Here is a 26583-nt window from a genome sequence, read left to right on the forward strand (position 1 = left end):
AGATGAATACACCTCACCTGTTTTATACATCATGTCCAGATTATCCTCTTAGTTCATTAGAAAAAAACCCAATTTACTATTAATTAGAAATAATCCTTTCCTCCCCCTCCCTTTTTTCAGCCATAAACCTCCCACAGGATACAAGAAACCCACTTGAGGCTCCCCCCTGCTCCCCCCCCCAAGCCCCAGGTACCAGTTTTTAACTCACCAGACAGTGAACTGCAGTCAATCTACAAATGTTCCATTTTTATTACAAAGTATGAAAGGCAGAAAATACTGTACCTAATACACAGGAGGCTGAAACTTAGAAAGAAGGTTAAAAAATCTGCATAAAACTACATAGGAAGCAGGAAATAGCATAAAAGGATGCAACATTCCACTTTTCAAGCCATTTCAGAAAATTGCCTTAAAATTTACAGAGTTTCACCAAAGATGGGTCCATGACTCAGGTGTTAAAATCCTGTGTAACAAAAGCTTTTGTCTTTTCTCCATAAAAATAAAGGAATATAAGGAGAGTTATCCATGGCTGTTGGATAGCAGGATACCAGGATTCCTCTAGGACAGGAGAGGTGGAAAAATCTCAATACAGAGGGTGAAGAAAAGAAGGCTAGGAGGAAAACTACTATTGCTTTAACATATTTTAGTGAGGACAAGAAGTCAGGAATCTCATATGGATGTTTGTACAATCATGCTACAAAGATTACACCTTCAGGAAATTACCACAAGGGGACTGTGAATGGGAAGAGCAGAAGGGAAAACACACAGAAAAAGTAAACATCTACTTGGCTACTGGTAACAAAAATGCAACAGATTTAAATTACATTTTACACTGCTAGCAACCCAAGGTTGGTTTTGTTTTTTTGCTTTTTTTTTTTTTCAGAAAAAAAAAGAAAAAAAAGTTTCTTTTAAATAGTAAAATGTCATAATTCTTATTTCCCAGGTTGTCAAGAAAAGCAATGTATCATTTCTCAGCTGCACCAGGACTCTCACTCAGTGGTTCTTGCACTTCTGCCTTTGGTCAGGGTTGACAGATTGATTCTCATCTTGGAACAGGAGACCTGAGAGCCACACATCTTCCAAACAAAGCAAACTCCAAGGGATGAGACCTGGAACATGGGCTACTCATGGCAACAGTACTCATTCAGGAAAAAAAAACTGTTGGGAAACTGTCTGGAAGAAAACAGACATGTGAGCAATCCTGACTCTTTAGCTTTAGGCCTTAAGACCCAGTTGCAAGGTTACTGAAAGATGAGCTATGGGAAAAAGATAAGGGAGCTGGCAGTAGAAAAGAAGAATAACAGGATAATGAGGTAGCCAGCAGAAGTTCTGTGAGAACAGAATTTGTGTCCAAGATATAGCCACCTGCAAGATATCGTTATATAAACAAAGGCTCTATATAAAGCGAGTGTCCACTGTTAATAGACGACTTCACTTTAACCATATTGGTGACTGCGTGTCGTCCTTCAAGCCTCCGCGGATTTTCTTCCTACATTTGGCGCCCGAACAGGGACCCTCTCGCTGTTGCTTCCAGGAGCGATGAAGACAGCTGGGATGAGAGGGTAGCGAGAAAGCCGACCGAAGGAACGGTGCGGCAGGAGCGGAGAAGCCAGTCGAAAGGAGACTGCTGCCCCGGCGGTCTACGTAGCTGGTGCCCGGCTACGGAACGAAAGAGGTACCTCGGAATTGAAGAATCTTGCCAAGAAAAAGGTGAGCGGCTGGGGAGGAGATGGGGTCTACACTCTCTAAAGAAGAAGAGGCAGTAGTTAAGCTCCTCCAATGTATTCTCTCTAAGAGAGGTTTATCACACGAAGGCAGGACCTTACGTGAATTACTGAAATGGGCACAGGATAAAGACTTGATCCCCTCGATGGGTACCGTTTTAGAGTTACCTACTTGGGAAGCCATAGGTACTGCTCTATGGGATAAAATTAACGATGGAGATAAGGAGGCACGACGCTTAGCCACACTCTGGAATTTGATTAGAGAAACCTTAAAAGAAACGAAAAGTGAAAGAGTAGCAGCCTCAGCGTTTGCTGCCTTAACACCTGATCTACCAATACCGATGAATGCTCAAAATATGGACTTGACCTCTAGGCAGTTATTTGAGACACCTAAGGTGCCCCTACCAGCACCTGAAGGGACTATACTGATTCAAGCTCAGCCAACTGTGCCATTTGACCCTGGAGGGTCAGATGAAAAGCAAAAATGGGACTGAGAAGCAAAACGAAAAGCGACCGAAAACACCACCAGAATCGTCAGAGGACCCAGAGGGAGAGAAGCCGGAGAACACAGGCGAGGAACCTTGGAATGCAGATCCCCCCCTCCTGCCCGCCTGCCACGGCTCCCAAACACTCTGCCACCGCTGCCTTCCTCTCGACCTCCGATGCCTGATTTATCTTCTTGACCACAGTTGCCATCAATTAATCCTCTGCTTCACCTGTCAACACCATCAGTGCCTGCTATAGAGCAACAACCAAGGAAAGAACTGGGACTCAGAGACAAGCAACTCAGGGAACTGCTGAAGAAGCTGAAAGAACTGGAGACCAAGGATGAGTATACCCCTGAAAAAACCCTAGTTTTTTGCTCCGTAGAATACCCTAAACAACCCAGGGGCACTAATTCATTTTTATCCCCTGATCCGTTCCCTATCCCTGCTCCTACTTCCCTTAACCTTTTAACACCCACTGCTCCACCTCTTCTAGATCCAACATGGGGAGGGGAGGGTGGTAGAGGGGATAGTGGGGGGGGGGGAGGAAAGGTGGAATCAACAATTGCAATTTCATCATAAATGGCAAATGCTGTGTGAAAATGAAGCTGTGATTCCTAGACAGAACACCGATGCATTATACGGAGTGCAAGCACAAATGTTACTTGGTGCTTGTCCTTTTGTATGTGCAGATTCGCAGGCATGGTTTCAAACTGAAGTGTTACAACTTTCACAAGAATTGGTGTATAAAGCTTTGTAAACTGTGCATGATCCTGCACAAGCACTTCCCTCTTTTACAAATATTAAACGAGGGAGTGGAGCCATATCCAAAATTTGTGGATCACTTATATTCAGTGGTAATATCACATCCCGATTTGACAGAAGAGATGAAAACAAAATTTTTTTATATGTCAGCATATGACAATGCTAATGAAAAAAACTAAACGTGCATTAGGACTACACCCAAAAGGTGCTACAGCAGCCCAATTGTTAGAAGCTTCTGAGCAAATGCTAGAAGCAGATAAAGCTGCTTAAGGACCATCATTGCAATATGGTTCTCAATATTGATTTATATTGTGGTGCATGGTCCACTGGTGTTTCACACAGAGACAAAAAACAAACAAACAAACAAAAAAAAACCAAAACAACAACAACAAAAAAAACTTGGTAATTACACTTGAGTTTTGGTTTGGGAAATTGTACCACTTCTTTTAATTTTAGGCTAACTTCATTAGATTTTATGAGAATGAGTATGCCTTTTCAGAGCCCGAGAGTTGCTGCGGGGAGTGAGAGCTGCTCCTCGTACAGAGAGCACCCCCACTCCTGCCTCCGCAGCCGCTTCTCGCCCCCCCGCACACAAGGGCACAACTCAGATGTGGCCGGTGAGCATTGCCAGTGTATCTGTTGCAGCTGCTGTCTCTACCCCCACTGACACTGCTGCTGCTCAAAAAATGAGCCCTGATGCAGACACCACAGAAAAAAAAAAAAAAAAAAAAAAAAAAAAAAAAAAAAAAAAAAAAAGGGGGGGGGGAAAGTGCGTGCTTTTACTGTCTTTGTTTATTAGGCCTTTTTGAGCCTCAATTTGGCAACCATGAAGGAAACCAGGACTCCACTGTGCCGTGACCCGGGAGGGGTCTGGGGACGCTTTTGGGGCCCCCTGACCAATTTTTGTCGGATAAGCCTCCTCTACCCTCTTGGTTCTATGCACCAGTGGACACCAGACCTTCCTCATAATAAAAAGGTATTTAAGTCCTTCCATTGCAGTGTGAAATGTGCTTTTCATATTGTATTGATAATAGGTTCTTGTTAATGTTGTAATTCATGTGATCGTTTATATGTTGATTATGGGATCCCTTGTCTATGTGTTGATTGTTGATTGTGCTATTCTGTTGCACTGCTAAGTAGATGAACTGAACTTCTGGTATTTTAACACAGATGCTAAAAGATGTTGATAGTGTCAGACATGCAGTTTTATAATATCGTGCTGCCACTGACTTTTTATTATTAGCTTTTATTTATGTTTGTGAAGACTTTGATGGAGTGTATTTGCATGAATTTATCTAATCATTCAGAGTCAATTCACAACCAAAAACAATTGATTAAGATAACATGAAAAATTAACTGTTGCATATATTGGGTTAAATGAATGGTTAAATCACTTAAGGATATAGGGATAGCTTAGAGATTTAATTAGACAAGGTTTATCAATTATATTTGTTATTATTGGTTTTGATGCTTTCGTATTATTAGTATGTTGTTTATGGCAATGTATTATTAACATGTTATTTCACGTAATGAAGTAAGTCAGGCTTGCTCAAAAACAAAAAGGGGGATATGTTGGGAAACTGTCTGGAAGAAAACAGACATGTGAGCAATCCTGACTCTTTAGCTTTAGGCCTTAAGACCCAGTTGCAAGGTTACTGAAAGATGAGCTATGGGAAAAAGATAAGGGAGCTGGCAGTAGAAAAGAAGAATAACAGGATAATGAGGTAGCCAGCAGAAGTTCTGTGAGAACAGAATTTGTGTCCAAGATATAGCCACCTGCAAGATATCGTTATATAAACAAAGGCTCTATATAAAGCGAGTGTCCACTGTTAATAGACGACTTCACTTTAACCATATTGGTGACTGCGTGTCGTCCTTCAAGCCTCCGCGGATTTTCTTCCTACAAAAAACAACTTATTTCTTCATTTTGTTAGATTTTCTGCAAAGAAATAAGCTTTATGGAAGCCAAAAAAATTTTTTTTAAAAATCAATTTTTATGGTTATGGAAATTCAAGCTTGAAGTTGGTTGCACAAAGGCCACTGAGATACATCTGAAATGAGGCAGCAGCAAACAAACCCCACAGCTGCTTTTGCCTCTGGATTCTGCCACAAATTGCTGGGTGAGCATCCAGTGCCTGGGATTTAGCTGCATTTTTAGTGCTGGTGAAAGGTGCTAATTACAAGTTCTGGAAATTTCTTCCTAAAGAAAAGGAGTCAGGGACATGCTCAACTCTTCTCATCTTGAAAATGAGATTTTTCTGACTCTTCTTGGGGAAGCAGAGGGAAAGAGAGCTGCATCCCTTAAATTAGGGTTAGAAAAAGTGCCAGACAATTAATTCCCAGCTCATGAGAAACAGGGACATCATGGCCAGTACCTTGCCCATTCCAGGACTGATCTTGGATATCCCCTTTTCATGTCCACTGTACAGTAAATAGAGGCTTGCTCTGGAATCTCAGGCTGCCAGGAGAAAGCAGGAAATAAATCCAAGAGAAAAGTTGTGGGATTTAAGAGAGAAGTTGTGGGATTTAAGAGAGAAGGTGTGAGATCCAAGAGAGAAGGTGTGGGATTTAAGAGAGAAGTTGTGGGATTTAAGAGAGAAGTTGTGAGATCCAAGAGAGAAGGTGTGAGATCCAAGAGAGAAGGTGTGAGATCCAAGAGAGAAGGTGTGGGATTTAAGAGAGAAGTTGTGGGATTTAAGAGAGAAGGTGTGGGATTTAAGAGAGAAGGTGTGGGATTTAAGAGAGAAGGTGTGAGATCCAAGAGAGAAGGTGTGAGATCCAAGAGAGAAGGTGTGGGATTTAAGAGAGAAGTTGTGGGATTTAAGAGAGAAGTTGTGGGATTTAAGAGAGAAGGTGTGAGATCCAAGAGACAAGGTGTGAGATCCAAGAGAGAAGTTGTGAGATCCAAGAGAGAAGGTGTGAGATCCAAGAGAGAAGGTGTGAGATCCAAGAGAGAAGTTGTGGGATCCAAGAGAGAAGGTGTGAGATCCAAGAGAGAAGTTGTGAGATCCAAGAGAGAAGTTGTGGGATCCAAGAGAGAAGTTGTGAGATCCAAGAGAGAAGGTGTGAGATCCAAGAGAGAAGGTGTGAGATCCAAGAGAGAAGGTGTGAGATCCAAGAGAGAAGGTGTGAGATCCAAGAGAGAAGGTGTGAGATCCAAGAGAGAAGGTGTGAGATCCAAGAGAGAAGTTGTGTTTACTGACAGGGAACATTTTGGATCTGAGGATTAAATCATTTTTCTAGGCTGGAGTGGGAAGACAAAACCCTTCAGCACTTGGATGGAATTGTGCAAAGAAATCCCTTGAGCCAAGAGCTTGCTGCCCTTTCTTATTTTCAGTATGTCCTGAAAGAGTTGAAACACAACAAACTGACAAAATCTGACATTGCCAAGGTGGGAATTTACAGACAGCAGCTGCAGGGTTTTTTCTCTCACAAAAATAAGGTGTAAAAAGAATCCAGCTACATTTTGACACAGCCAACCTGTCACTACTGCCATCACAAAAAAAAAAAAAAAAAAAGGATTCCCAAACATCATCATAAACAAAGGAAAAGGGACTCTCTGGGTGACAAGCAGCACTCCATGACTTTGTTTTGTGTCAGTCTCAGAGCTTCAGTGTGACAGGAACAGTGTTGTCAAGTGCTCAGGTTCCTGGTGTTCAGCACAGATGAGGGTGCAAGAGGTCCTGACAACTGCAGAGTTGAGAATTTCAGGGACTCTTGTATTTAACATTTTCTCCAAAACACAGACAAATGCCTGCCACAAAAGGGCTGAGGAAAAGATGCCTCTCCCTCCAATCTTACCAAAAATACACTTGTTAAAGTGCCATCTGCAAGAGAACAAAACAGACACACTCAGCTTTCTTCATTTAGGTTGAAACCAAGCACAAGAGCATCTGTGAATTCCAATTTCTTGGACTCCTCCCCTCACCTGGTCTCTGGCAGGCAGTGATCTACAGTTGAGACTGATGAAGCTCTCTCATTGCAACACCAGGCAAAAAATAGACCTTTTTACTATTATCCAGAACATTCAGAAGACTAATTACAGTGAAGGTTTGAAAGGATCATTAACTTTGACTTATGAGAGGCAATGCCTCCCCCTTTAAGTACATTTCAAGGTTCCATCAGGAACAACCTGTATTATCAGTCTCTTTCAGCTCATTATTTGAAACCACTGCTTTTTCTTTCTACACAGATTGTCAAAGCACTCTTATCCTGGCTTTTTAAATCCCTGGACACTGAAGTACAAGTCCCCTAGATGCAAGCAACCATAGCCCATCTCATTTAAATAATTTGAGTTGGCACCCTACATGCTAATTGGACAGCCAACTCATTTATAGCAGGTTTTCACCTCACTAATGAGTTTTACAAGATTAAGGGGTCCTGCTTGAGTACTTGCACCAGGTTATCCACATACAGCAGGAATCCATGGAAAGCTGGGTTGAAAAACAAAGTCCCAATCAACCAATAGCCCCCCAGCATCTTGAATTCATCACCTGGAGAAGTCCCACAGAACTGTGAAGTAGTCAAGAAAAAAAGATTTTGGTCCCAGCATCAGTTTTTGCCTCTACAAACAAACACCAGCATGGGATTTGGTGCTCCCTGATGCTCAGATTTTTCCCCTAAAGTTACTTTCTGCTCAAGGAATAGGAGGCATTGGAAAGCAGTTGCTCTCTTTCTGCAGGAAGCCCAAAATAATGAAGATCCAAGAATTTTCATGAACTTGGGTGAAAACCCAAGAGGCTTCACCCTCCATAAATTGGATGTTAAGCTGGTGGAATAGGGGAAACTCTTCTCTTCTGGTTCAGAGGCTGCAGTGAGGAGTCTCAGGGTTTTATTTCTCTTGCAAAGACAACTGAAGCAGCAGGTAGAGAGCTCCCTGTCAGGTGTTGGCAAAAGGGCACCAAAGTCTCTCCCTTTCTTCTCTATCTGGAAGTGCCATTTGCACTGCAGAACATCTCACCCAGGAGGATTTTCTTGTCTTTTCAGTCATTAACCTTTCCAGTGACTTTTCTGAGATGAAGCTATTTTAAAGTAGCATTTCCCTTTCCCAAAACAGCCTCAGATTTTTTCAAAGGTATTTCATATGAAAATTGTCACTTTCAAATGTAAATTTCAAATGTCATTTCAGATGAAAAATGACAATGGATTATGCCCCAAGCAAGATGCTGGAGATCCAGAAGGTACTGGCTAAAAAAAACAGGATATAGGTTTTATTTAGGATCCATTGGAGCCTCCAAGATTCCTCTTCACTTGCCTTGGAGTTTGGAATAAGCCCCCAGTTCCAGAGATAAACTCCAAGCAGTTTTATGGATGGAAGGACTGGCACCAGAGCCTCTTCAGGTTCATAACAGGATTATTTTCCAGCAGCAGCAAAAGCTACCTGGTTATTCAGAGTATTAACCCCTTAATACCTCCTCTCTTCTCATTATCTTAAGAGGAACAGATTATCTTCTCATTATCTTAAGAGTTTATTCCTGCAGGAATAAACTGCATTTGCCATTTTGTCCAGCCTGTGGAGTCTTTTAGTGTCTTCATTTTCAATTAAATGAGGTGATATTTTTTTAAACCACAGTTCCACATTTGCAAAAGATGCTTTTTTAAGCTAAGCAACAACTGCATTCATCTCTTCCTCACAAGATGGAGGCTTTGAAGCATAAAGGGGATGACAGGAAGTACTGAGAGTAGCTCCCCTTTAGTCACACAGCATCTTACACCTAATATTTGTAATTAAATAGTACCTGCCCAGCCTGTGCACAGGTTTTGATGAGCACCTGAAGCAGTGGATGCCATTATGTGCTTCTGCTAAGAAAATCCTAATTTGCACTTCATTTTGCACAAGCAATAGAAGTGCTGGTGCAAAAAGTGCTAAGCTAATTGGTTAAGACTGTTCTGACACCCAGATCAGATGGAATTCACTCCTTTCAGCACTGCTGCTAATAAGAAAAAAAAAAAATGACCTTCAAATCAAATGGAGCTTTCTGTAAAAAAAAAAAAAAAATCCCACAGCTGAACACAGAATGTCACTGGCAAAACATGAACTGTCCTCCTCAGTATTAAAAGGAGTGATGGAATAAACCTCCTAATGAACTCAGATCAAATTCTCAAGGTGGTGTTTTCCAAGCTCCACGTTGAGCAGCAGCCTGAAAGAATATTTTTCTACATCCAGAATGACCCAACTTTTCCAAAATTCTGCTCTGTACTTGAGAGCACTTTTAGCATCAGCCTCACTGGTTCACAGCAATTGCTTTTCCCTGCAGAAAAATGACAAGATTTGAGTTTGCCAGTGTCCTGCTATTTCAAATCCTGCCTCCAGTTGCTCCAGGTGATTACTCATTAGATAAAAAGACACCTTGGATAGTTTCTGACATTTCCATCCCCACTCAGCCACTCCAGCTTTGCAGCCCAGCTCTGCCTGTCAAGTCTGCAGCATCAGGAGAGCCCAGGAGCTGTTTTATCACCTAAGATTTTTATCTTGCCTAATCCACTCAGCTCTGATTGAAAAGCATTACTGGAGAACAAGCCACTATTCAAAAGAGAAGCCCTTGGGCACATCCCCAAAAGATACAGAGGATGACAAGTGCTAAACCTCAGCCTCTGTGGCACAGTTTATTTCCTTTTAAGCCCATCCTTCTGCATTACCTTAGGGAACTATTTCTTTCTGAGCAAAGAGCTTGCACTTGGGTAGTGGAGCAGCTTTTCCAACAAGCCCTGACAGTAAAAAGCAAATAAAAAAAAAAAAGATTGCTTTTCAAGAACTCCCAGGAACACAGGCCAAATGCAAAGAAGCTCCAAGGTCCAAGCTAACCACAAAATCTTGCTTGTATTCTTTGCCAATCAAGCAAGCTACAAAGTGTGAAACCATTTTATTTTGCTTTAGACAGGAAGTCTTCCTGGGGGAAAACATTTGATTGGAAGTATCAATCCCCAGCCCATCACAAATCACATTTTGTCAGGAGTCATTTCTCTCCTGGGAGCTTCAGTCAGACATCCATCTCCTTTCTGAAACCATTCTGCTGTAACACAACTGCAGGAGACAGGCAAATTCTGTTAGAATTGAAAAATAAGGCCCACCAGAGTAACAAGTGCCTCTAGCATCAGAAAAGTGTCAAGAAATTGTGCAACAAGTATTTGTACTTCAGAGCACCAGAAAATTCTGCCCAGGTAACCAGGTGTTGAGAGCCAAGGCAACAGTTCATTCTGGCAGGCCTTGACTGTCAGGGAGCCTGCAGTGTTCCTGTGATCAACTAAGAGAGAATTTTGGGGCATATGGAAGTGGATCACATATCAAAAGTAAGAATTAGGGAGGAGAAAAAAAAACCTTACTTCAATAGAAAGTTAGCCCAATATATAAAAACCATACAAATGTTTCAACAGTTTGGAGGCAGCAACAACAGGAAGGGTAAAATATTCCTGCCAAGGTGGCTGTGGACATCAATGTCTTTTCCCCCCACCTTGTTTTAGATCTGCACCTATTAAATTAGTTGGAGGTGCTGCCTCAGCTGGCTGACAAACACAGGGACATATTCAGCAACTTAAAAGCCTGCAAGCTTATTATTACAGTCAACAAACAAATATACAGAACTTTTAACTGAGAAAAAACAAAAAAAAAAAACCAAAAAAAGAAAAACAGAACCCAGAAGGTCCAAGAGGCTCAGCATGTCTCTGCATTTTAAGAGTCTTGGAGAGACAGGAGAAACCTGCCATTGATTCTTCTACCAGTTTCTTGTAAGAGCAGATGCAAAGCAACAAGAGATACTGGCCACTTGTGTTGTTCTTACTTGAGAGGGGAGGGGAAATCACACAGCCCTGACATGAAGCAGTCATGTTACACTCTCAAAATCTCCAGGCAGTTGTTGTAGCAGATTGCTATCCAGTCTGGCTGAGTGGATGCCCACTGTACATTGTTGATTTCTCCCTCTGCTGTATAAGCCAAGATTGGGTCCTCAATGGCACGAGGCATTTGCTGGATATCCCAGATGAGAGCCTGATGGTCATCAGCTGCAAAAGGAAGAAAAAAACCAGAAGGAGAACCAAAGAATAACAAGATCTCCATATGGAGCTACTACCAGCTTGAAGTCCAAGAAACTCTACACCTGTTATTACACAAATTATTCTTGGACAGAGGGGAAAAGCAAATCAGTGGAACTCAGAAATTGAAAACATTTAAGAACCAGACTGCAAAAAACTAAGGGGAATTAAAAAAATTTAGCTTAGCCAAAGCAGATGCAGAGCACTGGACTCACAACTTCCACACAATGAGCTCTAGCAGGTGTCCATTTCCATTAAAAAATTAGGGAAGTCATTACCAAAGGGTTTCTAAACTGCAGTTATTCTTTAGCAAAAGGCAGGCAGAGAATTGCAGAGACTTTTGGAGAGGATTTTGCAAATGTAATAAAGATTCCCAGAGGTTTCCCAAGTGCAGCTGGACAGGGGCAGATCCCACTTACCTGCTGTACAAATGTGGCAGGAAGAGTGAGGTGCCCAAGCAATTCCATTCACACATGCTCTGTGGTTGTTTAACCTGGCTACAGGAGTGCAGGGAACTCTGACATCCAGAATAACCACCTTCAGAAAAAAAAAAAAAACTCAATGAGAAGCTTGCATTTCTTTGTTTCTCCAGAAAAGCAAGGGAAACCAAAATAGGGAATCACTTCTGGCTGCTTAGTGTGTCTCAAAAGCAGTCAGACCTCACAGGGAGGGAGGAAACAAGAGCAAATAAATTAAATTTCTCTGAAGCAGCACAAGTGACAAAATAAGATGCACTGCCCTGTTTGCTGGACTGAGAAAGAACAATGTGACTAAAACATTTGCTTAAGTTCTGATATGAAAACTGCTGCTGACAGAGCCCTCTTAAAAACCAGGTGAGACCTTCAAGTCATAGAGACCTTCAAGTCTGCAATGCCAAAGTTAACTGCTTTAATTAGTACACTTAGAATTAGTCCTTAATCATCCCTCCAGTTCAGGTACTGACCCTGCCCCTTACTCTGAAGGACTGACACCAAACCACCTCCCCAAAAAATCCCAACCACCAGCACTTCCAGATGATGAAGTGTTGTGGAGAGCCACCTTGATAATTTGAGAGGCCTGAGAACTCCTGAAAAAGCAGGGTCCCAGGATACAAAGCAAGGCCAAGCAGAGATAGCAGCAAGGCAAGGGCTGCTGCCAGAAAAATAAAGATGAGGCAAGGCTCAAAGCCAAAAAAGATAGCAAGGAATTTGGAGGACACCTGCTCTGAACACAGGGATTATGTCTTCAATCAACTCCTGGCTTTTCCCAGGGTGTTCTATTGTGGGAAAGTGTTGTAAGCAAGTAGCTAGCAAGAGCCTGGTCTTTGTTTATTATATCTTGCTTTTAAAACAATCCACTTGCTCATGATGCCATCTTTAGTCTGCACTGTGTAAAGGAGCAGTGCTGATGAATAAAGTCAGCCAAATTCTCACCGACTATAATTTTATAATAAAAATTATTAATAAATCTTAAAAATAAGATTTAACATCACTGTATTTATTAGGTTCCAAAACAATACACATTCACATCCTTTTGAATACAGTACATTTGGCACAGTAATTATGTTTATGATGAAATAACACTGATGAATGGCAAGAGCTTCAAATTACATCGCCCAGCCTCCAACTTTTTTCTCCTCCTTTTTTTTTTTTTTCCCCCTGCATTCCCAAGAAACTGCCTCCTTACCTCCATGCCATCCATGGCCATCGTAGCAAGGTAATTGGGATCCTGTTTATTCCAGCAGAGACGTAGCAAGGGGTGGTGCTGGGGGTCCTCATAGATGATGGTGCTGTGCTCCAAGTGGCGGAGGTCAAACATCCTCACGGAGCCATCTGCACCAACTGAAGCAAACATATCCCTGCCACCACCTGCACGACTGAATGCTATGTCATAAACCTGCTCAGGAAGAGGAGAGAAAAACACCACCTTCAGTTTCAGGGAGCACACAGCCTCCTAGTTTGGAGGAAAAAAGGATTTGGCAGGTACAGAGTGGATATAGTGGGGAGGTACCCGGTCGGATGGGTGTTCCCAGCAAGTTTTTAGTTAATAACTTGCCAGAAAGAAGGGGGGAAAGTTCAAAGGGTTATGTCATTATAGGATCATTTATTGAAGCTAAATGATTCATTTACTCAGTGGTTTTAAGTGCTGAAGAGTAGCAGAAGAATAATATAGATTCATTTACTCAGTGGTATTAAATGCTGAAGAGTAGCAGAAAAATAATGTTAGGTTGAAGTGAAAGAATCCTGCAAGTTGTTTATTGCCTTTGGTTTGCAGTTGATTTCAGCTCCAGCTGGATTGTTTTACCTCATTTCTCTGCAATAATCTGGGGATCATAACCCTTAAAACAAGGTTGAAGCAGGACACAAGGATATTCTCAAGTCCAGATTTTATGATGAGTAAACAGAGCAGCTTTGATACCAATAATGTAATTTTTGTTTGCTAATCAAAGCTGGGTATCTTAACCTTAGATTAATTAGCCTCTTGGATCTTGAGATTTTTCAAGAAAAAGGGGAAAGCTGGAAGAGTTCTGCTCTCAAAAAAATATGCCATGTAAACAATAAAAAAGTCATCACCTCTTTGTCATGTGCAATAAGCTGAGTCTTCACATGACCAGAAACCAGATTTACTCTTCCCAAAACCTGTCCTGTCTCCAGACCCCAAATAGTGCAGGTTGTGTCAATACTAGAGGTCCCTGAAAAAAAAAAAACAACCCACAAAACACTTGTTAGCAATATTTTCACCAATGATTTAATCACTTGCTGGGTTGATGTCATCTGCCCTGACATCCCCAGATCAAAACAGCTCCAAGAACAGCATATAATTAAAGCCAAGAATGTCAAACAGTAACAACCTGCCCTGCATTTAAATGACCCAAACCTTTTAGCTGCAGAAATAGTCTTCCACAGAGGAATAAAGTGTAAATAGCTCATGTCTACTTCAATTTGCTCAGAAGCCTGATGTAATGCTGAGAGGAACTTGCCCATCCTGTGCGTGTCAAGCCCCAAATCCAATCCTAGTGTTGTGACAGAGCATTATTTTTAATTGATTGTTTCTGTGGGGCTAGGAGTAAAGCTCTTAAGAGATGAGATGCAACACACAAAAAACCAAATCATGTAGTAAATAATTACTAAGACATATTATCACTGTTAATCTCTGGACAAATCCCCCTGATATAAATGGTTGTACTCTCCTGGGAAACAAGCCTGCTGGATCAGTCATCTCGGATTCACAATTTGTCCCACAGGCTATAATTAAACTTTAAGCATTCAGCCCTCTCCTCCAACTGAATTAAGGGCTCTTGGCTTTAGTCCTGCTGCTGAAATGGCTTCAGAAAATGAAAACCTTGGTACACAGCCCTCTATCTGCTCCAGAACAAGCTGAAGTCAGTCACAGGAGTTTCCGTCCATCGTTACTTAGCTCTGCAAATAAAGAACATCCCAGTCCAACCAAAATCACCCCTTTTGGAGTGGGCAGGGCACCTTTCAATTAAAAAAAGGCTCCATGAGGTGCTTAAATTTTAATTTTTGTATTTGGAACACAAGACAACAGCATTAGGACAACGAGGGCAACTGGGCTGGGAAGGGATTCTGCCCCTGTGCTCAGCCCTGGGGAGGCCACAGCTTGAGTCCTGTGTCCAGTTCTGGGCCCCTCAGCTCAGGAAGGAGATTGAGGTGCTGGAGCAGGTCCAGAGAAGAGCAAGGAGGCTGGGAAGGGATCCAGCACAAGTCCTGTGAGGAAGGGCTGAGGGAGCTGGAGGTGTTGAGGCTGGAGAAGAGGAGGCTCAGGGGAGACCTCATCACTCTCTCCAACTCCCTGAAAGGAGGTTGGAGCCAGGGGGGGGTTGGGCTCTTTTCCCAGGCAACTCTCAGCAAGACAAGAGGGCACAAGAGGTCTCAAGTTGTGCCAGGGGAGGGTTAGGTTGGACATGAGAAAGAATTTCTTTAGGGAGAGGGTGCTCAGGCATTGGAATGGGCTGCCCAGGGAAGGGGTGGATTCTCCCTGGAGGTTTTTAAGAAGGGGCTGAACATGGCACTGAGTGCTCTGGGGTGGTTGTGGATTAAAGGTTGGAGCTGATGCTCTCAGAGGTCATTTCCAAGCTGGATAATTCTGGGATTCTGTCTCCCACAATTTTCCCTGGGGAGGAAGGGAAATCACTCTCTCAAACTCCCTGAAAGGAGGTTGGAGCCAGGGGGGGGTTGGGCTCTTTTCCCAGGCAACTCTCAGCAAGACAAGAGGGCACAAGAGGTCTCAAGTTGTGCCAGGGGAGGGTTAGGTTGGACATTAGAAAGAATTTCTTTCTGGAGAGGGTGCTCAGCCATTGGAATGGGCTGCCCAGGGAAGGGGTGGATTCTCCATCCCTGGAGATATTTCAAAAGAGCCTGGATGTGGCACTCAGTGCCATGGGCTGGGAACTGCAGTGGGAGTGGAGCAAGGGTTGGACTTGATGAGCTCTGAGGTCCCTTCCAACCCAGCCAGTTCCAGGATTCTCTGATTTTCTATGATGCAGAAGCTTGCCCACTGCTTAGTTTCTCCCCTGCAGTGGATGTGCAGTGCCAGAGCAGTCAGTGAGAGCCCAGATTTCATCAGCCTCTAACCAAAAACCTGGCTTTTCCATGCCAGCATTTTGTCAGGCTCACCTAGAAGGTAAGGATCCACTTCATTCCAGTCAAATGATGTCAGTGGGGCACAGAAATCAGAGTTCTTGTTGTTGTTCAGCAGGCACTCCAGCCGGGTCTCTGTTTCACCCACCTTTAAAAAAAGTGAAACACCTGAACTAAACACCAACACCCAGCACTTGTTCTTCACCTTGCACTTCCAAACCCAAGGTGTTAATCCACAGCTTCTTTCCTCCTTTGGCATCCTAAAGCTCTGGAGAACACAATCCCATCTCTAGCTTCAACAAGGTGATTAAAACCTAATTCTGCTTCTCCTGTAGCCACCAGGTTTAGTCACATTTTTGTAGGTGTGAAAAGAAATCATCAAGTGGTCTCTCTCTGAGTTGAGTTTAAACCTTAAGCCCCACAGTGCAGGGAGGGCAAGACACCCAGGAAGCAAAATAACTTCCTAAAGCAAAAAAGCAAAAACCCCCATAAAACCCCCAAAAAACCCCCAAAACCAAAAACCCAAAACCCACAAAAACATAAACCCACAAAAAAACAAAGAAACAAAAAACCCAAAGAACAAAAAAACACCCAAAGAACTAAAAAACCCAAAACAACAAACAAAAAACAAAAACACAGTAAAATAACAAAATAGTAAAATAACAAAATAGTAAAATAACAAAATAGTAAAATAACAAAATAGTAAAATAACAAAATAGTAAAATAACAAAATAGTAAAATAACAAAATAGTAAAATAACAAAATAGTAAAATAACAAAATAGTAAAATAACAAAATAGTAAAATAACAAAATAGTAAAATAACAAAATAGTAAAATAACAAAATAGTAAAATAACAAAATAGTAAAATAACAAAATAGTAAAATAACAAAATAGTAAAATAACAAAATAGTAAAATAACAAAATAGTAAAATAACAAAATAGTAAAATAACAAAATAGTAAAATAACAAAATAGTAAAATAACAAAATAGTAAAATAACAAAATAGTAAAATAACAAAATAGTAAAATAACAAAATAGTAAAATAACAAAATAGTAAAATAACAAAATAGTAAAATAACAAAATAGTAAAATAACAAAATAGTAAAATAACAAAATAGTAAAATAACAAAATAGTAAAATAACAAAATAGTAAAATAACAAAATAGTAAAATAATAAAAACAATAAAAAATAAAAAATAAAATAAAAACAATAGAAACAATAGAAACAATAAAATAAAAATAATAAAAATAATAATAAGAATAAAATAATAATAGAAATAATAATAATAATAATAATAATAATAATAAAAATAATAAGAATAGAAATAATAGAAATAATAGAAATAAATTAAATAAAAAATAATTTAAAAAAATTTAAAAATTTAAATAAATTTAAATAAAAATATCTGCTCTCCAGTGAAAATGAGACCAACAGGTAACAGAGTTTCCATCATGGTTCCTCCTTCTCTAAGGAGGATTTACTCACTCTCCACACTCTCAGGTAGTCACCACTGGTAGCCAACAGGTCTGGATACACTCCCTTAGTGTCTGGGATCCACATCAGCTTCGTGGTGGGGTAGGGGTGGTCAAAGGTGTTCCTGCAAATGAACTCTGAGCTCTCTTCATCCAACCCCACAAGTTGCACCTGTAAGAAGCCACATTTCAAAGGAAATGTTTGCTGAAAAGACTCATTTTTAATCAGGATATTGGGGCACCTCCTGTAACCTCAAGGACAGTTTTAGAAGACCATGATGTCAATAAAATGAGAAATCCTTAGAGCTTTGCTTTCCAGCTGGGGCACGGGAGCAAAATGAAGCTTAAATCACCACAGTGCTTTATTTTGAGGAGACCAATCCCAAAAGATGAGAGCCCACCCTTCTTTTTCCAACGTTGCAAAGCCCAGTTTGAACCAGACCTCAACTCCACAAACATTCCAGCTCCTCTGGAACTGAACTGACCTGACAGTGTCACCTGCAGAGAGGGGGACAAGCTGTGGTTGGCATGACAAACCCCCCAAAATGGATCCTGAAGGCCAGGGCCACAGCCCTGCAGGTTGGGGCAGTGATGTTCTCAGCTTCACATGAGCTGAAACACCCTGAAAACTGCATCCTGAAAACTGAAAACAATCCTGAAAATTGAGATACAGATGAAGTACATCAGGATAAAACAGCATTTCAGCTTCAAAGAAGCTAAAATACCTACATAATTATCCAAATAATAATATATTATTTAATTGTTTTGCATGAAGAGCTGAAGAAAGCTGATGTGCTGATTGATTTGAGGTAAATGTTTTCTAAAATTTCTAAAAATCCTGAAATCCAGGGCTCTGCAGATTGGGGCAGTGATGTTCTCAGCTTCACATGAGCTGAAACACCCTGAAAACTGCATCCTGAAAACTGAAAACAATCCTGAAAATTGAGATACAGGTGAAGTACATCAGGATAAAACAGCATTTCAGCTTCAAAGAAGCTAAAATACCTACATAATTATCCAAATAATAATATATTATTTAATTGTTTTGCATGAAGAGCTGAAGAAAGCTGATGTGCTGAATGATTTGAGGTAAATGTTTTCTAAAATTTCTAAAAATCCTGAAATCCAGGGCCCTGCAGATTGGGGCAGTGATGTTCTCAGCTCCACATGAACTGAAACACCCTGAAAACTGCATCCTGAAAACTGAAAACAATCCTGAAAATTGAGATACAGATGAACCACACCAGGATAAAACAGCATTTCAGCTTCAAAGAACCTAAAATACCAACATAATTATCCAAATAATAATATATTATTTAATTGTTTTGCATGAAGAGCTGAAGAAAGCTGATGTGCTGAATGATTTGAGGTAAATGTTTTCTAAAATTTCTAAAAATCCTGAAATCCAGGGCCCTGCAGATTGGGGCAGTGATGTTCTCAGCTCCACATGAGCTGAAACACCCTGAAAACTGCATCCTGAAAACTGAAAACAATCCTGAAAATTGAGATACAGATGAACCACACCAGGATAAAACAGCATTTCAGCTTCAAAGAAGCTAAAATACCTACATAATTATCCACATTATTCAAATAATAATATATTATTCAATTGTTTTGCATGAAGAGCTGAAGAAAGCTGATGTGCTGATTGATTTGAGGTAAATGTTTTCTAAAATTTCTAAAAATGAATCCTGAAGTCCAGGGCCACACAGCCCTGAAGACTGGGGCACTGATGTTTGTGTTCTCAGCATCACATGAGCTGAAACATCCTGAAAACTGCAGGAAATTGAGATACAGATGAACCACACCAGGATAAAACAGCATTTCAGCTTCAAAGAAGCTAAATTACCTACATAATTATCCAAATAATAATATATTATTCAATTGTTTTGCATGAAGAGCTGAAGAAAGCTGATGTGCTGAATGATTTGAGGTAAATGTTTTCTAAAATTTCTAAAAATCCTGAAGTCCAGGGCCACAATCCTGCAGGTTGGGGCAGTGATGTTCTCAGCTTCACATGAGCTGAAACATCCTGAAAACTGAAAACAATCCTGAAAATTGAGATACAGATGAAGTACATCAGGATAAAACAGCATTTCAGCTTCAAAGAAGCTAAAATACCTACATAATTATTCAAATGTTTTGCATGAAGAGACCAAGAAAGCTGATGTGCTGATTGATTTGAGGTAAATGTTTTCTAAAATTTCTAAAAATCCTGAAATCCAGGGCCCTGCAGATTGGGGCAGTGGTGTTCTCAGCTTCACATGAGCTGAAACATCCTGAAAACTGCAGGAAATTGAGATACAGATGAACCACACCAGGATAAAACAGCATTTCAGCTTCAAAGAAGCTAAAATACCTACATAATTATTCAAATGTTTTGCATGAAGAGACCAAGAAAGCAGATGTGCTGAATGATATGAGGTAAATGTTTTCTAAAATTTCTAAAAATCCTGAAATCCAGAGCCACACAGCCCTGCAGATGGGGGCAGTGGTGTCAGTGAGCTGGCAAGCATCACATGAGCTGAAACATCCTGAAAACTGCATCCTGAAAACTGAAAAAAATCCTGAAAATTGAGATACAGATGAAGTACATCAGGATAAAACAGCATTTCAGCTTCAAAGAAGCTAAAATACCTACATAATTATCCAAATAATAATATATTATTTAATTGTTTTGCATGAAGAGCTGAAGAAAGCTGATGTGCTGATTGATTTGAGGTAAATGTTTTCTAAAATTTCTAAAAATCCTGAAATCCAGGGCTCTGCAGATTGGGGCAGTGATGTTCTCAGCTTCACATGAGCTGAAACATCCTGAAAACTGCATCCTGAAAACTGAAAAAAATCCTGAAAATTGAGATACAGATGAAGTACATCAGGATAAAACAGCATTTCAGCTTCAAAGAAGCTAAAATACCTACATAATTATTCAAATGTTTTGCATGAAGAGACCAAGAAAGCAGATGTGCTGAATGATTTGAGGTAAATGTTTTCTAAAAAAGGTTTTTCTACCCAGCAATGGGAGAGTGGGAAGGGGTAACTCACCCAGTTGTGAGAATGATGCAAGACAAGAAGCTGTCTCCACATAACTTGGTCATAACAACACCTGAAGCAATGCTTGAAGTTACCAGAAAAATACTGAAAAATATTTTACCAGAAAAAGTTACCAGAAAAATATTGCTCAGTGAGCAATATGGTGCTGGGAGGATATGTTTAACTTTGCAGTGACTCCAAAAACTCAAGAGGGTGAAAGCCCCACTGTGTGAAGTGTTGTTCAAACACAAACACTACAGGGACAACTCACTACAATTAATTTGGAACTTCTAGGACTTTCCACACAGCAGCTCCTTCCACCCCTGGAAATGGACTTTTTCTAAGATGTTCATCTAGAAAAATCCTAAGTATTCTGGAATGAGCAATTTGGTTACAAAAGATACACTTGAACAACATCAGAAATCCACCATATTTTTTCCCCCACATAACAGAAACCCAACAAATGCTTCAGTGGTTCTTAAACCACAACATTACCACTTCCCAGCCCATTTAGAGATGCAAACCTTGCCCCCTGCCACGATTCAGATCCATCCTTTCCAACCCATAACCAACCCTGAAAAAGACACATAAGTATGATTCTAAAAACTCTGTATTTGTCTGCCTTAATTCTTCTTTATTGCAACTTCTCATTATACTTCACACTTCAGTATGAATCAGTCAAGCACCTCCCAGCCTGAAGTGACTGACAAATAGTTTTGGACTCCTTGAGGGATCAAAAATACTCAGATTTTACAAAGGGAGCAAATTGCCCTTGGTGACAAAAAAAAAAACCCTTGTGGCAAGGTCAGGATCAGAAGACAAATGACCTCTAATCATTTCCTCTCCTTGCCTAACGCTGTTTTCAGCAACACTCTCAGAACCAGAAGCAAATCTCCAACAGCCCAGGGCTCACCCTCACTGGGATGGATTTGAGACTTCTGGGTCTGAGACTTCTTCTGGGTCTGAGACTTCTGGGTCTGAGACTTCTGGGTCTGAGACTTCTGGGTCTAAAACTTCTGGGTCTAAAACTTCTGGGTCTAAAACTTCTGGGTCTAAAACTTCTGGGTCTAAAACTTCTGGGTCTAAAACTTCTGGGTCTAAAACTTCTGGGTCTAAAACTTCTGGGTCTAAAACTTCTGGGTCTAAAACTTGTGGGTCTAAAACTTCTGGGTCTAAAACTTGTGGGTCTAAAACTTGTGGGTCTAAAACTTGTGGGTCTAAAACTTGTGGGTCTAAAACTTCTGGGTCTAAAACTTCTGGGTCTAAAACTTCTGGGTCTAAAACTTCTGGGTCTAAAACTTCTGGGTCTAAAACTTCTGGGTCTAAAACTTCTGGGTCTAAAACTTCTGGGTCTAAAACTTCTGGGTCTAAAACTTCTGGGTCTAAAACTTCTGGGTCTAAAACTTCTGGGTCTAAAACTTCTGGGTCTAAAACTTCTGGGTCTAAAACTTCTGGGTCTAAAACTTCTGGGTCTAAAACTTCTGGGTCTAAAACTTCTGGGTCTAAAACTTCTGGGTCTAAAACTTCTGGGTCTAAAACTTCTGGGTCTAAAACTTCTGGGTCTAAAACTTCTGGGTCTAAAACTTCTGGGTCTAAAACTTCTGGGTTTAAAACTCCTACACTGCACATTCATGTTTAGCCCCCTCCTTAGACCTGAAGAAAAAGCAAGGATTGCACAGGACCCCAGTACCTCTGGGATCTTTTTTTGGTGCAGGGCAGAGAAAAAAAATTGGAAGAGCAACACCAAAGCTCCTGACAAGTGCTGAAGATCAGGTGCCTGACACTGATTGTCAGACCTGGCTGATAAGAGCAGTGATCCCAGAATCCTTCTACTCATCCTCTTGTGCAGACTGAATCCAAGGAGAGGGAATTCTTTTCAGGATGCTGATGATATCCCAGCCCTGTCTCTCCTTCCTGCAAGGAGGTAGAATGCTAAATAATTATTTGTCAAATACATCAAGATAGGCTACAGTTGGATGTGTGGGTTTTTCTATCTTAATCCTTTCCTATCTTAATCATTAAGAATTATCTTAATAATTCTTAATTTCAACAAGAGATCTGAAGAAAGTGCCTTTATTCAGCATTCCTTGACTCCTAAAAAAAAAATTCTCTCTTCAACATGACCCAAAAGAATCAGACACAGAATTAAACAGTGCAGAATTGGGGAGCTGCTTTTTCTTGCATGGCTTGAGGAACAGTGAAATAAGTTCACAGGACTTTAAAAAAAAAAAAAAAACAACCCAACAACCTATATCCCTTTAATCAAATTAGCAGCTACTAAGAACTACATTCCACAATTATTTTAGGGTCATGTACAATCAGCAAGCTCTCACTGCACCAATTAATCCTCAGGATGCAATCAATTTTTCTTGGCAACATGAAACCTTCCAGAAAAAAAAAAAAAATTACCCTCTGGTAAAACAACCCCCCCTGAATCTTCTCTGATTCCAGGAAATGTTCAGGAGAAGGTGATAACCTGGGAAGAAGCCTTCACCTCTAAGACTGCTCCAGCACTGCACAGCTTCACTCTCTGCTGTTTTCTAACTCAGGCTCCAGTTCTGCCACAAATTGTTCCCAAAATCAGCTTTTCCTGATGGTTTCTGATCCATGAAGCCAGAGTCAGAACTGCAGAACTGAGTTAACAGGGAGATTTATGACCATTTCTTTTCCCTCTCACTGTGCAAGTGGATCCGTGGATCCATGAGACTTAAAAAAGGCTGCCAGGAGTTTCCTAACCCCAGAAGTTCAGGAAACATCACCCTAAATAATTTTAGTTCTGTGAAACACAAGTGTAAACAGCCATTTTATCCATGTAGCCCTGAAGGACTTCAAGCTCTGGTAATTACTACAGAAACAGAAAATCAGAGACAAATAAGCCAAGACTTTCCTCTTGATTTTACTGGAAAACCCTCCCTGTGAGCACTTTTGCTGCACTTGTGGATTAAGTCTTTTGAAAAAGATCTTTTTGGAAGGTGTATTCACCTGTTTGGTCAGGATTTTAAACAACCTAGACCTGCTATTCCAAACTATTTAAATATGTAGACATATATATATATATATAGGGTAAGGAAAAAGCCAGGTATTTGGAACAAACCTTTGCAACATGAGGAGTAAAAATTTTTTTTGGAGATTGTCAGAAACCCCTCAAAGTTGACATGAAAATGAGTTTTCATCACCCTTTTAATTAGTGCCCAGTGTACCTCTAAGTGTATTTTGATGTCAGAAGCTGGCAATATAAAATAAATAAATATATAAATATAGATATATAAATATAAAATATCTCAACTCTGAAGGGCAAATGATGGGAAGGACCCAGTTTGTACACATGTCCTGCAAAAGTCTTAAAAATTCTGCTTATCAGAACTTCTGCTTATCAGTCAGGCACTAAAAATGCTATTCCAAATTATTTAAATATGCATATATATATATATAAATACATATATATGGTAAGGAAAAAGCCAGGTAGTTGGAACAAACCTTTGCAACATGAGGAGTAAAAATACTTTTTGGAGATTGTCAGAAACCTCTCAAAGAGAAAGTTGACATGAAAATGAGTTTTCATCACCCTTTTAATTAGTGCCCAGTGTACCTCTAAGTGTATTTTGATGTCAGAAGCTGGCAATATAAAAGAAATAAATATATAAATATAGATATATAAATATAAAATATCTCAACTCTGAAGGGCAAGTGATGGGAAGGACCCAGTTTGTACACACGTCCTGCAAAAGTCTTAAAAATTCTGCTTATCAGAACTTTTGCTTATCAGTCAGGCACTAAAAATGCTATTCCAAGCTATTTAAATATGTATATATATATATATATATAAATATATATATATGGTAAGGAAAAAGCCAGGTAGTTGGAACAAACCTTTGCAACATGAGGGGTAAAAATTTTTTTTGGAGATTGTCAGAAACCTCTCAAAGAGAAAGTTGACATGAAAATGAGTTTTCATCACCCTTTTAATTAGTGCCCAGTGTACCTCTAAGTGTATTTTGATGTCAGAAGCTGGCAATATAAAATAAATAAATATATAAATATAGATATATAAATATAAAATATCTCAACTCTGAAGGGCAAGTGATGGGAAGGACCCAGTTTGTACACATGTCCTGCAAAAGTCCTAAAAATTCTGCTTATCAGAACTTGTGTTTATCAGTCAGACTATGAAGCCACCTCCTCCAGATCCCTTTTAGCCCATTATGGGTTACTTTAAAAGTAGTTTTTTAGTAGTACTTTAGGTTTTTTCCCTTTTCTCCTTTAGTTCCACCACTGGAGAGAAGCTAAAAGAGTTGACATCTGTCCAAGAGTTCCCACAACTGTCCAAGAGTTCCCAATCTGGAGCAAAAAGCTCTTCCAGGACTGGTTCAATACCTCCTAAAAGATTCAGCAAAGCTGGGAGAGTCCTAGGAAGTTCCATAAACACAGTCCAGATGAAACCCCACTCCCAAGATTGTCCTGGTCCCCAAATTCAAGGAGCCAGCACCAATACTCTAAGCAGTAAAACCTGCAATTACCAAATTAATTTAAAATATCAAAGCCCAGCAAACCCCCTCAGCAAAGTGAAGGTTCTGTTTCAGTGCATTTATTGGAAAAGTTTAATTTTTCTTCATAAAACAGCTTTATTTCTGGGGCAGCAACCCCCAGACTAGCACCTCATTCATCCACAGTTGCTTTCCAGCTCTCTCCACCCCATGGATCCCACAGCATTTGGTGCTGAAGACAAGGGAATTGTTATTCCTGAAGCTCTCAGGTCAGGAGAAACCTTGGGGAATATTTCCAGACAGCAGGAATTCCCCCAGTCCTACTCCATTTCTCTCTGTGAGCATAAAGGGTGGAGAAGAGAGGGGTTGATTCAACTGCTTTACTGAGCTGAAAAGCAGAGCTGATCCCCCTGTAATCCAGAGCAAGCCCAGGGAATGGTCCAGACTTCAGGAGGTAAAAGTAACAAATGTTTATCCAGCCCTTCTAATGCATGGTTATTATTTTTAGCTTCTGGGAGTACAGATAATAACGTTTTCCAGTTGTTTTTTTAAACAAAGGCAAAGTTTTCCAGCTCAGCTGCATTCCCAGAGCCCCAATCATGAGGAGACAACTCAAAAAGCAGCCAAATCCCACAGGAGTGGGAGTGCTCAGGAGTTCCTGCTACAAAGTGCTCAGGAGTTCCATCACCTCCCCCCTCATTGCATCCTTACACCAAATCCAATCCCCCCCACCAACTTTCTGACATTATTTTCCCCAATCTTACCCATTTTGCTGCACAAAGCTGCAAGAGCACACAGGCTACAAACACAAAAAGCAGTATTTGGAGGAAAAAAAATCTTAGTTTCACACAAATTTTAGAATGCTTTAGAGCTATGCCCATTTCCTTATCTTTTTTTTAACTGTAGGAATTAGTTGTATCAGATTAGCACATCAGAAACATGTCCAGAAGTGCTTGGAAAGCAGTCTTGGGTACCAAAGTCAAATCTTTTGCCTCTTTCTGGCAAGAAAGCACTGGGGATATCACGTCAAGCTTTGTTACACTCTAATTCTCAGAAAAAAAGTAAAGTTCCTGAGGAATCCCCGCGAGTGGCTCAAACAGCGATGTCAAAAGTTATCCCACACAAGTTCTTCCAGCAAGGAAACAGAATGAGATGGCACATTTCTAACAACCAGCCAACTTCCAGCTTAGCCCCAACCCTTCTCTGGTGCTGAAAGAAAACCAGGAATACCAAAAATCCCAGGAATCCTCAACCCTTGAGGAGCAGCCAGCACCCCCCAAGCCTCTTCCCCCCAAACCCCGAGGAAGGAAACCACCCTCAGCATTCCAGGGGAACCCCAGGCCCTCCCCAGTTCCCAAGGCTCCCAACCCAGGCTAAGGAACCACCGGAACCCCTGGAATACAGAGGATTCCCCCCCTTTTTCCCCCTCACCTTGTTGTTATACTCCTCCACGAAGCTGCCCAAAGCCAGACGGAACCTCTTGTCCGGCCGGACGCTCCAATTCATGGCGTAAACCGTCCAAGGAGCTTCATATTTATAGATTTCCTTCCGCTTCCCATGCAGCGACATCGTGAAGGCCCAGAAGGCCCCGGGGAGCGGCGGGGCTGAGGGGGGCAACGGGCTCGGCCCAGGGGGGGAAGGGGCGCGGAAGGGAGAGATGGGCCCGGCTGAAGGGAAAAGGAGGGCGGAGCGCGAAGGGGGAGAGATGGAGGGAAGCGGCGAGGAGGGAGAAGCGGCGGGGACGCTGCAGCCCAAGGCCGAACCCCCCGGCCCCGCTCCAGAGCCCGGCGGCGGCAGCAGCGCGGAGGCCGTTTGGGCTTCAGCCCCTCACACAACGGGAACGGAAGCCAGGCGGGGAGCCCCGCCCCCTGCGCTCCGATTGGCTGGCTTGCCTGTCGCTCAGAGAGCGCTGCGTCTTATTGGGTGTTTCGCCTGTCCGTCCGGCCCGCCTCGCTCTCCTATTGGTCGTCCTGCCCTTCATTCCAAGCGGCCGCTCAGCCTCTGGCTGGGCTG

General features: G+C 41.2%; 1 protein-coding gene across 1 annotated transcript; it reads right to left on the minus strand.

The window, feature by feature from the left end:
• Nucleotides 1–220: 220 nt before the first annotated feature.
• On the minus strand, nucleotides 221–26422 carry DCAF7 (DDB1 and CUL4 associated factor 7). Its single transcript, XM_071728586.1, has 8 exons — nucleotides 26002–26422; nucleotides 17067–17225; nucleotides 15616–15727; nucleotides 13552–13670; nucleotides 12665–12874; nucleotides 11419–11536; nucleotides 4883–10969; nucleotides 221–1155 (listed from the first exon to the last, which is right to left on the minus strand). Exons 1-7 carry the CDS (start codon nucleotides 26137–26139, stop codon nucleotides 10797–10799), a joined length of 1029 nt encoding a protein of 342 aa, XP_071584687.1. The 5' UTR covers nucleotides 26140–26422; the 3' UTR covers nucleotides 221–1155; nucleotides 4883–10796.
• Between the last annotated feature and the right edge of the window lie 161 nt (nucleotides 26423–26583).

The sequence above is a fragment of the Heliangelus exortis genome, chromosome 29 (genome assembly GCF_036169615.1).
Source record: "Heliangelus exortis chromosome 29, bHelExo1.hap1, whole genome shotgun sequence".
Taxonomy (NCBI): domain Eukaryota; kingdom Metazoa; phylum Chordata; class Aves; order Apodiformes; family Trochilidae; genus Heliangelus; species Heliangelus exortis.